Source organism: Lycorma delicatula, chromosome 5, assembly GCF_047948215.1.
Source record: "Lycorma delicatula isolate Av1 chromosome 5, ASM4794821v1, whole genome shotgun sequence".
Lineage (NCBI taxonomy): Eukaryota > Metazoa > Arthropoda > Insecta > Hemiptera > Fulgoridae > Lycorma > Lycorma delicatula.
This window is the reverse complement of record NC_134459.1, coordinates 3,720,196-3,732,609: the sequence shown is the minus strand read 5'-3', so window position 1 is coordinate 3,732,609 and position 12,414 is coordinate 3,720,196. Positions and strand designations below refer to the sequence as shown.

Here is a 12,414-nt window from a genome sequence, read left to right as displayed (position 1 = left end):
TTTTTTAGAATTGAACATTCCAATTTTTATTTTTTAATATAATGACATTCTGAGTCTCTGGTAATCTTATTTTTATAACCGATTGCTGTAATAATATTAAATGAAATAAAATTAAGAAACAGAAACATTCTGGCATTTCGTCAACACCGGATCGATTTCAAAATTGATAAATTAAACCGATGTAATTGTTTAATTTAAAATTCTGGCTACTAAAAGCTTTTAACCCTCGGGAGACTTTCAAATAGAAATAAAATGATTAATAATCTTTAATTTTAATAACTTCGTGGATTTGCTTCGGCATACTTCGGCCAATTTTATTACGTGTAGTTTGCTTACGGAATTCTACTGCCCGCTGATTTTCTTCCAAAGAATGTTAATTGATTCGGTGGCTCCGCATAAGGAGTAGAGTTTTTTAAATAGAACTTTCCATTTTTTACGGGTTGTTAATCCAAAATATTAAATTCTTGATCTTCGAGTCAATTTATGACATTTCGCTTTACGCTTTAGGTCTCGATTCTGTTGAAACATTATATCGGTTTCCTTCAACAGCATATTGTTAACTGTATTAATAATTGACATTTTAAATGTCTAAATAAATATAATTCATAATTCCATCATAAGTGTTTAAACTTATATTTAAACCTAAGAATGATTGCTTCTTTTCATTCTTTTTTAATTTTTTTTTTTATCCTTTAAGCTGCCGATTTAGATACATTTCATCTTTTACTTACGCTCTAGTCGATATACTACTTCCCATTAATTTAATAAGCTTTACCTTTCTTTGTTTGAATTCAAACGCAAATTTAACGCTAAAAATTTCAGCTGATACCAGAGGTTCTGTACACGGGGTATTTATTTTATTGATATTTTATGATTTTTTGAAAAGAAAGTGTACAAGAATGTGACTCTGAGTCAAGAAACGACAGATAAGTGTCTTTTTGCCCCACCCCACCGCTTTATGAGGATTTGATTGTGGTCAAACACAATCAGAAAGTATGTTATCTACGTAAGGGACATTAAATTATATGAAAAGAATTATATGCTGTTTCAAAAAAAATATTTCACATACGGGACCCATTAGGATCGTATCTCCCTACTCCCTTGTTCAATTGCGAGCAAAATTATATGTATCGATACTTCCATATACAGAACAAAAAATCATCGTGCCAAAGTCTATCCAAATCGGTTCAGCCAGTCTAGAAATCTCAAGCAAAAAATACGCCAACATAATATATACATCATTTCGGAATTTTTTAGTGCTAAAATTTATGCTTTTCTTTTTTTGTTAGTCATGAGAAGTCAAACTCTACAAAAAAGTCATGTAAAATTTGAACCGATTAGCTTAATTATCCTTTTATTGTAATACACTGTAAATCTAAAAAGCCAAGAAAATAAAAATTATTGTCACTCGGTTTTTATTTTAAAAATTCAGGGTCTGTTAATTTAATATCAAATTGACCGAGAAAATTACTTAAAAAAGAATAATTTTTGGTTATAGTTATCAAAATCTTAATTTGTGTGAAACAGCGAATTTCTTCAACCGTAAATTTACTTCTTCAGTTATATAAAGCAATGAAGCAATGAAATGGTGTGTCGATATTTGTCTGAACAATACAGTTGTTTTATACAGATTAAGATCATTACAACTTGACGTTAACAAAATAATTAGCTTAATCTAGTAACGGGTAAATTAATAGAGTAATTTATTTTGATACGAATTAACTTTTGGATAGTAATCTAATTAAGATAAGTCGACTTATCCTAAATCGTCTATACTGTATTCAGTTAACTTATAAAATGAAGAATAAACAAACGTTGCCTTTGTGAGAGTCAGATCGTCATGATTCTGTTTAGTCAGTTCTCACAGACGCGTGCAGATTCACAACGCGGCCATATCTATATACAACACTACAATCGTAACTCATATATACAATCACCGTAAAATTTGTTTGTCATACAGTAATTGATGTAACCAAAATTTTATATAACGTTATTTCTTTTCAGTTCCATTAAAACCTTTCATATTTTCATATAACTCTTGTTCTCGTGTTCAATTTTTGTGTTTCTGTTATTTATTTATTTACTCTAATGTTATTTAAAGTTAATATAACAAAATTTTTTTTAAGTTTACTGGAATGCGACTGTATTCTTAGATTTGTGTCTGTATGACTTGACTTATATCATTATTTTGACACCGTGACTGATAGCGGTACAATTGATAATAGCGCAAGATTACCGATATTTATTCCGAAAAAAAAGCCGTGAAAAAGGCTCTGAAGTCGTGCGGAAAAACACATTTTAAACGCTTACAAAAGCGAATTACAGAGTAATCCGACGGCGTTAATTTTGGATGTCGTTAATAAACTCTTAACATGAGCGGAAGTTGTGCTGCTTCACTGTACAATGTGATTCGCGAGTATGAATGTACTGATGAATTACGGTTTCCTAAAAAAAAAACAAAACCTTGCAGATCAATTGAAGAAAAAGTTGACGATTTCGATAAAAACGCGATTCGTAAAAAATATGCGAATTTTATTTACTGAGAACCGATTTAATGATGTGTTACCTCCTCTGCAAGATCTCTTTGACAACACTCCTTATCATTTATGTAAAAAGGATGAATTCCAGTCGCGTCTTGGAAAAAGAATGGATCAAAATGCTTCAAAAGGAGAGATTTTTGAAGAGGTTGAACCTAAGGTCCGACTATTGCAAAGGGTTTCGTGTATTTAAAGTAATTTTAATGCGTATAAAATTGATGAGTTAGCAAGATCTAGTGGTAAAACCGTGCTTCGATTACCTCTCTATCATTGTGTACTCGACCCGATCGAGTTAATTTGGGGACAAATCAAAAGTTACGTAGGGTAAGAAAATACTGCTTTTAAGATCTGATGTTAAAAATTTATACTTAAAAGCCATCGGTAACACAGGCCAACACGAATGACATAAAACGTGGATTGGATATTATTTGACCAAATTATTGGGAATCCGATAATATAATAGAAAACAAAATTGAGTCTCCCTTTTATCTTTTAATACTGAAAGCGCTATGGATTTATCGCATTCAAATGACAAAAACCGAATTGAATTTATTATTTGTTTGACGATTTCACAACTCTTAAAATTCAAATAAAACGACTTAATTTATTTAAATTTAAAATGCGTATAATAATTGAAAATATAGTAGAATGTGGTTATTGAGTATTAACGTCGCGTAGTTTCTTTTATGTACATCAGGATTTACAGGAGATGCTTGTGAATCGGCCGCCTGAACACTCATACGCGCAGTTTGTTTACTTCAACTTTATAAGCTAACTGAATAATATATACGTTCATTTTCGTCATAATTAACGGTAGTAATTTTTTTAAGGTGTTTCACCATCGGCTGTTGTTTATTTATGACATCAGTGTGCGTTTTGTGTTTAGGATACTGTTTTTGTTGTGTTTGTGATTTCAGAAATGTCTGAAACCGAACGAGAAAGGGTAATTCCAAGCCGGCTAATCCTCACGAGGAGATTCTTCAAGTCTCGACGACTCTTCATCCTCTTCCGGGGATGAAGAGTCGCGAGCAAGTGCTTCCGGTTCTTCGCAGGCTGGAAAGAATAAATCGTTCGATTAATCGTCGAGAAGTTTTCTAAAGGTAATAGGAGGGCTGGAGGTTCAATCGCGTTAGGGACGTTTGAAGAGAAGTACGACTTCTCGATTCAATTTTTGGACGACCTAAGAAGTACTAAGGCTAATGTGCGAGGTAAGATTCTCCCTAAGATCAGGGAACTCAACCCGTTGTTGTGGCCTTGGCTCAAGGTTATGAAAATCGGCTACTAAGCCTGAGGTAGGAGAGGTTGTGCGGGAGATAGTTTCCGCCCCTCCCACGGTTCCACAGCGGGAGTTGTCTCAGAGTAAACGGTAGGCAAAGGTGTTGATAGAGAGGCGTGAGGCTAGTCTGTTCCGTAGCAGCCAGAGGTTGTGTTCGTCAATCTAAAGGAGGGGGCAAATACTAAAACAACTAAGGAGATGAAGGATGTTTCAGGAGTTTTAATCGACATAAGAGGCAGTACCTGTGAATTTGTAATATTATAGAGACGAACAAGAGTTCAGTTGTCATTGACGAAAACAAAAGAGTGCGAGTCATCTTCAACTCCTTTAAAGTCGGAAAGTCCGATATGAAAGTCGACCCTAAAGGTAAGAGGCGTCTTAAAGCGATTGTATATGACGTAGATCGACGGCTTCTGAGGGGAAGAATTAATGGCTCTCATTAGGAAGCAAAATACTCAGATGAAAAGTTAATAATACAAAGATAAAAATTATTGTTCAAAAATTAATACAAGAGTGCGGTTATTAAAAAAAATTCTTTTAATAATAATACTTTTTTTGTGTAAGTTCAGGCTTTAATTTTTTTACATAAGCGGTTTGCATCTTAAACGATAACGCATTATTAAAAAAAATAAATATATATGTACATATAAATCAAGATATGCATAAAAATAAAATAATGAACATTAATTGTTCATTATTTTTATCTTTAAGGTTTTTAAAAATAATAAGCTAATAAAAATATTAATCCACATCTGCTATTAAATTATAAACCCTACGTACATTTATTATCCGACGCACTGTACGAGAAAAATTTACGCTTTTTAATTTTAGATTTTAGAATTTAATTTTTTTATTCTTTAGTTAAACGAGAAGGATTAATGAATTTTTTATTTTTGTTTTGCAGATTGATTTTTCCGCTGTTTTTGTGCAGTATTCTATAATTTGAGTGTAAGTAGGTTATTAGTCTTTCACGGTGAATAAAGTGACGTCAATTCGTGTAATATCCGGCATATATTTGAACCGACCGAGCTATTTTTTCATAAATTTACCGGATTTATATTAAATTAAAAAGAAGTGTTAAACGGTGCAAAGACCATAACTTTAGTAACTAGAGAAATTATGCGTTTTTTTTTTACTTCTTTGTACGAAGTACAAGTAAGCATTGTGATCGCGAAAAATCTGGGTTTTCAGATTTCAACGGAAATATCCATTTTGACTAGTCTCGGTGTGACGTCTGTACGTTCGTACGTATGTAAGTATAGCTTGTCCAAGCCGAATTGGCACAAATCAGATGAACAGCATAGCTGTATATCTTGCTGCTTAACAAGCACGAGTTTGTAATAGTATTAGATTAAAGACAGTATGTATACGGTACACTATTGTTTATTCCAATCGATCAAAGAATTCACGTCTTATATTTATTAGTTACTTATTTAATCCTGAGTTTATATATTATTAAATTAATAATTTATTTCTTTATTAGATATTGAAATGGATATCTTATGCGGTATTATGCTGACCAATCGGCTGTTACTGGATATTGCTTAGGCCTAAATGTATTTATTTATAGTTTTATCTTTATATATATATATTTCTTCTGTGCGTGTGTGTGTCACTGAACTCCTCCTAAACGGCTGGACCGATTTTGATGAAATTTTTGTGTGTGTTCAAGGGGATTCGAGAATGATTTAGATTCACAATTTGGTCCACTGGAAAATGTTTTTTTAATTAATTTTTTATTTATAAGTAGTTGTTGATTTTGGAATGTTTTACATTGGATCCGGCAGACTGCGCTACCATCGCAGTATCGAATATTCAATAATATTCTACTTTAATTTTAGTTTGTCCCGACAGTCGGTGCTGCGATCAAATTGAGAAAAATATTTCTTAATATTGTGTTATTATTGTGTTACAAAAAATCCCGAGAAAACAGTTTTGTAATAAATAAGACGCTAATAAATCAGATGGAACTGTAAATAAAGCAAAACCAATCAGATCAATGCAAGATGGCCGCTGTCAAACACAACGACCAATCACAAAGAGCCCGTATGGGCGTTACCAATGTAAACAAAATCACAACTGATTAAGTAACAAGTAGGCAGCACTGTGATCGCGTTTAGAATTGTGCGCGTATTGAGAAATATTATATTATACTATTATTTATTGAAATAACGTTTTAAAGTGTAATTAAAAAAATACATTGTGCAAATTTGTAAGGTACAGTATTGAAGTGAAAATGTTTTTTTAATTTATTTGTGTTGTTGATCTTGGGTTAAGGTTCACAATTGGGTCCGGTAGGCAGAGCTGCGATCGCGTTTTAGAAGTTTTTTTTTTTTTTTTAATTTTCGATCTATCAGTCAAACCCGGTAGTTGACTGTTGTGTAACAACAGCTGCAACAAAAGAAATTTGTCATAAATAGTTCTCAGAACGCTCAGACGAGGACTGGATAAAATGTTTAAAAAAATATGTACGGCAAGCTGCAAGGATCTCTAGAACAACAAATTGAACGTGTCATTAACAATTTGGGAAACAAGAGTTCATCAGAATCGTCAGAAGACGAAAACATGGAGTAGGGAGTGAAGTACTATATATTCGGAAATTTTGAAATTTTTTACTTTAGTTATTTGTATTATGCTAGCGGTACTTAACAAAATTCATAACGAAATACATTATAAAGTAAAGTGTAAACGTTACTCTGAAAAAAGATTGTCAAGCAAGTAAAAACATTTCTTAAAACACAGAAAAACAATAAATACCTATATGTCAAGGTTATAATTATATTTAATTTTTGTTTTAGTTTCAGTATTTAAAAATAAGTTAGTTGTTGCGTATTGTTATATTCGGTTATCGATTTATTTATTTTTTATATAAATATAAGACTATTATTATATTATATATTTTATAATAATATTATTATATTTATATATTATATAAATTATATCTGGAAGAAACATACATACGCATAAATAGATTTTTTTTCTTCATATTTACTATTACGTGATGAAGAAAATAGCTGTGTATTGGGGCAGTGTTATATGATTTCCCGTAATAATTTTAGCGTAATTTAGAGAGGTTATTTTATCTTATAGCTATAGAAAGGTCGACTTATATCTAGATAAAAATATTCTTTTTCTGATTTTTCTGTTTTCAACCGAGTAATCTAATTAAGAAACCTTCATTTAATTTTTGAGAAAATACCATAAAAAAAAAACTATTTAAAAGGTATTCTTGACACCGTCTGCCCCAAAAGGTTTTGCCGTTCTATTTGTGTTCAATAGAATATAACGGGTTCAACCCACCGGGTTGGTCTAGTGGTGAACGCGTCTTCCCAAATCAGTTGATTTGGAAGTCGAGGGTTCCAGCGTTCAAGTCAGCTATTTTTACACGGATTTGAATACTAGGATCGTGGATACCGGTGTTCTTTGGTGGTCGGGTTTTCAATTAACCACACATCTTAGGAACGGTCGAACTGAGAATGTACAAGACTACTTCATTTACACTCATACATATCATCCTCATTCATCCTCTGAAGAATTATCTAAACGGTAGTTACCGGAGGCTAAACAGGAAAAAGAAAGAAAGAATATAGCGGGTTCATTTTAATTACTACTGTAGTCTGTGTTGAGTCTTACTCGATCAGTGTAGGGATTATTTGTAAGAATTTATTTGAGTAATATACGCTCTTGAATATTATCGGAAAACATTGATAAGATGTGTATATTTTAAAAAAATCTTAGGTTACCTTACGTTTAAACAAGGATAAAATTATAAAATTTCGCGATAAAATTAAATAAATGCGGTAAAGAGTCGCATAACGTAACTTTCTTGCCGTCGGCAAAGTTATGCGACTCTGACTGCTGAAGACTTGGCCCTCGGATTATACAATTTTTAGGTTTTGTTTTTTATTCGAGCATCCTGTGAAAACCGGTTTAGAGATCGATTATATGATCATCAGAAACTGAGGAATTTAATTCAATATAACAAAAATTCTACGTCTTTGCTGGAATGTACGGAAAAAAATTTTTTTTTACTGCGTATTAAAATTTGTATTAAAAAAATTATCGGTGCAACGAATAAAATTAAAATTATAGTTGAGTAATAAGGAAATACATCTTTTATGGCGCGTAAGATGATACCTTACACCTTTTTTTACTTTTCAGGGCACAGTCTTTAAGAATGATCTATAAGATTTACCTTACAATTATCGTAAAATTTATTAGAGAGTTCTGATTATGGTATCGAGTTAAGTCTGTACGTAAAACTGTTTAGCGTTTGTAGGGAAGTTTTAATTTTATTAAATAGGTGATAGTTTTCAGTAATCTATCGGAGTAAACAGCGCTTAATGTTAATATTAGAAAACGTATTTTTTATTTAAAGTAGACTTGATCATCATCAGCGAGGAATTAGCTACTGCCTGCTTTGTAATCGTATAATTTTAAAGAAATAATATTTAATATTGTACTTTTTACAACAATAAATGTATAAAATATTCTGTTACAGTTGGCGCACGGTGATCTTCCACCGAATTACGATGATGTAGTAGAAAGGGCGCCGACATATTCTTCGCTTTTCTTAGTATCCGAATCGGGAGAAGTAAGATTGCTTAACGAATCCGGTCCGGCAGCGGTAATTGTACCGCGTAGACCGCATTTAGAAATGGCTCCACGTTATTCTTCTTTATTTACAGTCGCCGATAATGGAGAGATTTGTGAAAAAAATGACGATTCTGATCGACAAATACATAAAGAGCAACGATTAAAACAGAACGAAGAACATCAGGCGTTACAACAACCGGAAGAAGAAGAACAAAAACACGAGCAATAATATAAACATTATTTAAACGTGCAGATTTATTTAAGTGCTGTGATATATGACGAACAATTTTTGTAGTTATTTATTAATTTTAAAAAAAATCAGAGAAATGTAAAAAACACACGAACCAAACGAATAATTGAAATACAACCAAAGAATCATATACGTGTAGTTCAAATAACATCGGTAACTGAAATAATTTAAAATCATAATAAATGTTTTGGTCCAGTTCGATGCAGATAATTGCGGTTTATAAAATTAAATAGAATAATAAAACGACTGCGTATTATTGACTTAAGTTCAGTTTAACTATTATAAACGCACTCGACTAGTTATAAAAAAGTGTTATAAAAAAAAATAGCTATTTAATCAAATATATAACCCATAATCGATACATCTCGATTTGGATGATTTGTATACATATTACAACGAAATAATTATCGATTAAAAATATATATTTATAATAATATTGTAATTGTATTATATCGTACAACCAGAAGGCGAATTAGTATGTTTTCTGTACGCTGGCTTTTTCTTAAATCCATTAAATATTTTAGTACAACTATTTTAAGCTTATTGTTAATCGGCTTAAATATAATATAATTTTTAATTCAAATTAATAAATTATTTTAATAAAAATTAAAATATCTTTTAATTAAAAAATGCTATTCAATCGGTATCAAATAAAAAAAAAACAATAAAGTGTGTACAACGGGAATACCTATTTGTAATTTTGTCTCCGATCAGTTTTCCAGCTACTTCCGGGTCTGTGTGTGTGTGTGTGTGTGTGTGTGTGTGTGTGTAAATTTTTTAAAAGTTAATTTCTTAAAACAATAAAAATACATCAGTCAAATTAAAATTACATCAGTCTATTTATTAAGTTTATGCGAAGACAATAAAATATACATATATAGAAATCGTATCCACTTTCAGTAGGATTAGGTAGTTGACCTTATTATCCCTTCTTACCGATAATTTATAATAGGGAATGTAAAAATTCTGAACCCTGACTTAGAACTGAAATCGTCACGGAAATCAACACATACCGCAATAAAACTTGACTCTTAGTAAATAAGGTAGACATTTTTTCTTTAATTAAAAAAAAAACTTAATGAATCATTAATTGACCGACCCGTTGAATTTGAAAAAGCTGTGATAATTGGATTAATATATGAGTTTTAATTAATTATATATAAATATTAGTTTTATTTATTATTTCATCTTCTACATTATAAAAGTAATATTATTTTGCATTCAGGTTGATTTTTTCCCCTTATAATTGTTTAATTAAAAAATGCCTATATATTATATTTTTATTTTTTATATTAAAATGTATCGTTTTCTGTTTATTTACACGGAATTTTTTTTAGGTAGTTTCGTAAATAATTATTAATTAGTAGAATATTTATTTACCTGAATAGTTTTTATTTATTATGTTTATTTTTAATCTATTCTATAATTAATCGATTAATTTTTATAATTAAAAAATAAAAATAAAAAATAAATAGTTATTAGAATGTTATATTACTGATCGTTATGTAGATTAATTTTTTTTTTATAGTTGTATATTTTTTTGTATTTTGTAAAACTCTAATAAATTTTTGTAAAAAAAGGTAAAATAAAAGAAGTATTTATACAGAGTATTTGTGTAATTTGTTTATTTTTTATTTGAGGAGCGTCGATCTAGAAATCCAGTAATTAGTTTATTCTATCTGAAGAAGAAGACAACGTTCGATTTTATGGGATTGGCGAATGAAAGGTAGGAAAAATAACGTAATATTAGTAAATAACATAAATTAATTGGAATCACTGTGACGTTGAAAATATTTAACTATATTATGTACAACAAAAAAATTAAAACGCGTTCGTCGGTGCATGGACACACGGCGCAAGCGAAGATTCTTACGCAATATATATGAATTATTAACGGTGGAAAATAAAGTAAACGCGATTTACGCAAACTTATCAAATTTTATTAAAATGAAATACGTATATTACAAAACTTATTTATTTACATAAAACCTACAAAACTTTGAACGTATCATTGAAGTTTAATCATTATAATAAATTGGAGCGCGTGTTTTCTACACTGTCAGTCAGACAGCTGTAATGCATGCGCGTGACGCTCGATTTTCCTCAGTTGACTCCTCATCCCGATGCCTGCGTTTAGAAGCTTCGCTTCAAAACAACTTATGTCTTCTCTAGACGTAAAAACGTTTAATATGGGCATCTGTTGGTAGTAGAAATAATATAATTAACTTAATTTATTATCGTAATAACGATTTTCATCCCGATTACGTTTACCGGTCGTTATTTTGAACTCGACGATTAGTATTCTGAAAATATAGCCAAAATTTTCATCGTAGCAATATTTTAATCCTGTTTTATTAAAATCATCCGTCTTCCGACCGAGAACATTAGTCTCGATCAGAATCTTTAGCGGTGAAATGTTGATTAGCTATTATTTCAAACGACGTTAAGATTTATGTCGAAAGAAACATTTTCTATCGGTTTTAAGTAACTCGATGCGCAACGGTAATATTTGAAAATTTTCAAAGACTGTGGTAAACTTTTGAAAACGTCTGATGAAAATCTTCTTCAGAAGAGTTATCATTAATCGGCGCTTTTGCGCTCACTAAAATCAGATTTTGGGTGGTTGCATATTAAGCAATTCGCCTCGGTTATTAGTTTTAGTTCATCTATCGTCTTCGTTCGAATAAGCTTTTATAGCGGGATTATTTTTGTCTTTATCCTTTGTCGACTCTAACCTTCGGACGATTTCAAATGTACTTAATTGTTTTGTTTTGCTTGGAGGGAGAGAATGCGAAGATGAACATCTTCCTTCATCGATCTGTAAGCTTCCCGTTCCTTCTTGTCTTCCTTCCATGTGTTTAGTGTTTTGGAGCAGAAGAAGAGATTTTTTTGTGGACTTTTGCTTCAAGGCTCGATAATTTATGCGAAATTCTATTACGAAATACATTATAAACTGCTTCGTGCGATTCAGAATAGCGGCACGGCACGCTTACCCTGGATATCTTGAAGATTCATGACAATACCCATCTACGCTCTACAGCCGCAACGGTCTCCTCAAGAACAATTAGATCTTCCCTACAGCCTAGATCTTGCGACGAAGCGATTTCATCTCTTCCAGTAATTGGAATAGACAACCTAGAAAGGTGATCAATGAGGGGGAAAAATCAGAATTTATTCTACTCAATCATACGAACAGGTCAGTTTTTCTAACATCCGAAACATTTCTAACCTCTAAATCAGTACATGGAAGAAATTTTTGAATGGACGTTTAGAAGTTTTATCATTATTTTAAATGTAGTGTTACATTTTTGTAAAACATTAGTACAGCAGTATTTCAGTTACATTCATGAAGTTCCTTAAAATGTTACAGGTTACGTGTTACTGTGTACACAAGCATATTTTTAATATGAAAAGATCTTTGTATGCTTAGTTAACTGCACCCGAAATAATGTCGGTCTGTAAATAGAGAAGCGATATAAATTGAATTTGAAAAAAATATTTACTTCTATTTTCATCATCTTAGGATTGTCAGTAAAAATTCCTTCCTAGCGATACATTACTGCTTAAGGAGTATTTTTCTGAAAATTTTTAAGTTTCGTGCTCTTCCTTTAGTACTAAAATATAATTAAATCCACGAGTCGTTAATGAAATTAATTTTTGTTTATTCGTCCTAAAGACAAGATTAGAAATAAGTTGCGAAATTTCAATTTTTACCGTTCGGGAAACGGGATATAAATTTTTAACACTATGAAAAT

General features: G+C 31.1%; 2 protein-coding genes across 2 annotated transcripts in view; both read left to right on the top strand.

Annotated features, from left to right (window-relative positions):
* LOC142324669 (uncharacterized) overlaps positions 1–12,414 on the top strand; it is a 538,037-nt gene that overhangs the window by 85,494 nt on the left and 440,129 nt on the right. The gene's annotated exons all lie outside the window — the stretch shown is intronic.
* On the top strand, positions 3,647–10,251 carry LOC142324672 (uncharacterized). The gene is made up of 2 exons (XM_075365550.1): positions 3,647–3,745; positions 8,315–10,251. Exons 1-2 carry the CDS (start codon positions 3,737–3,739, stop codon positions 8,636–8,638), a joined length of 333 nt encoding a protein of 110 aa, XP_075221665.1. The 5' UTR covers positions 3,647–3,736; the 3' UTR covers positions 8,639–10,251.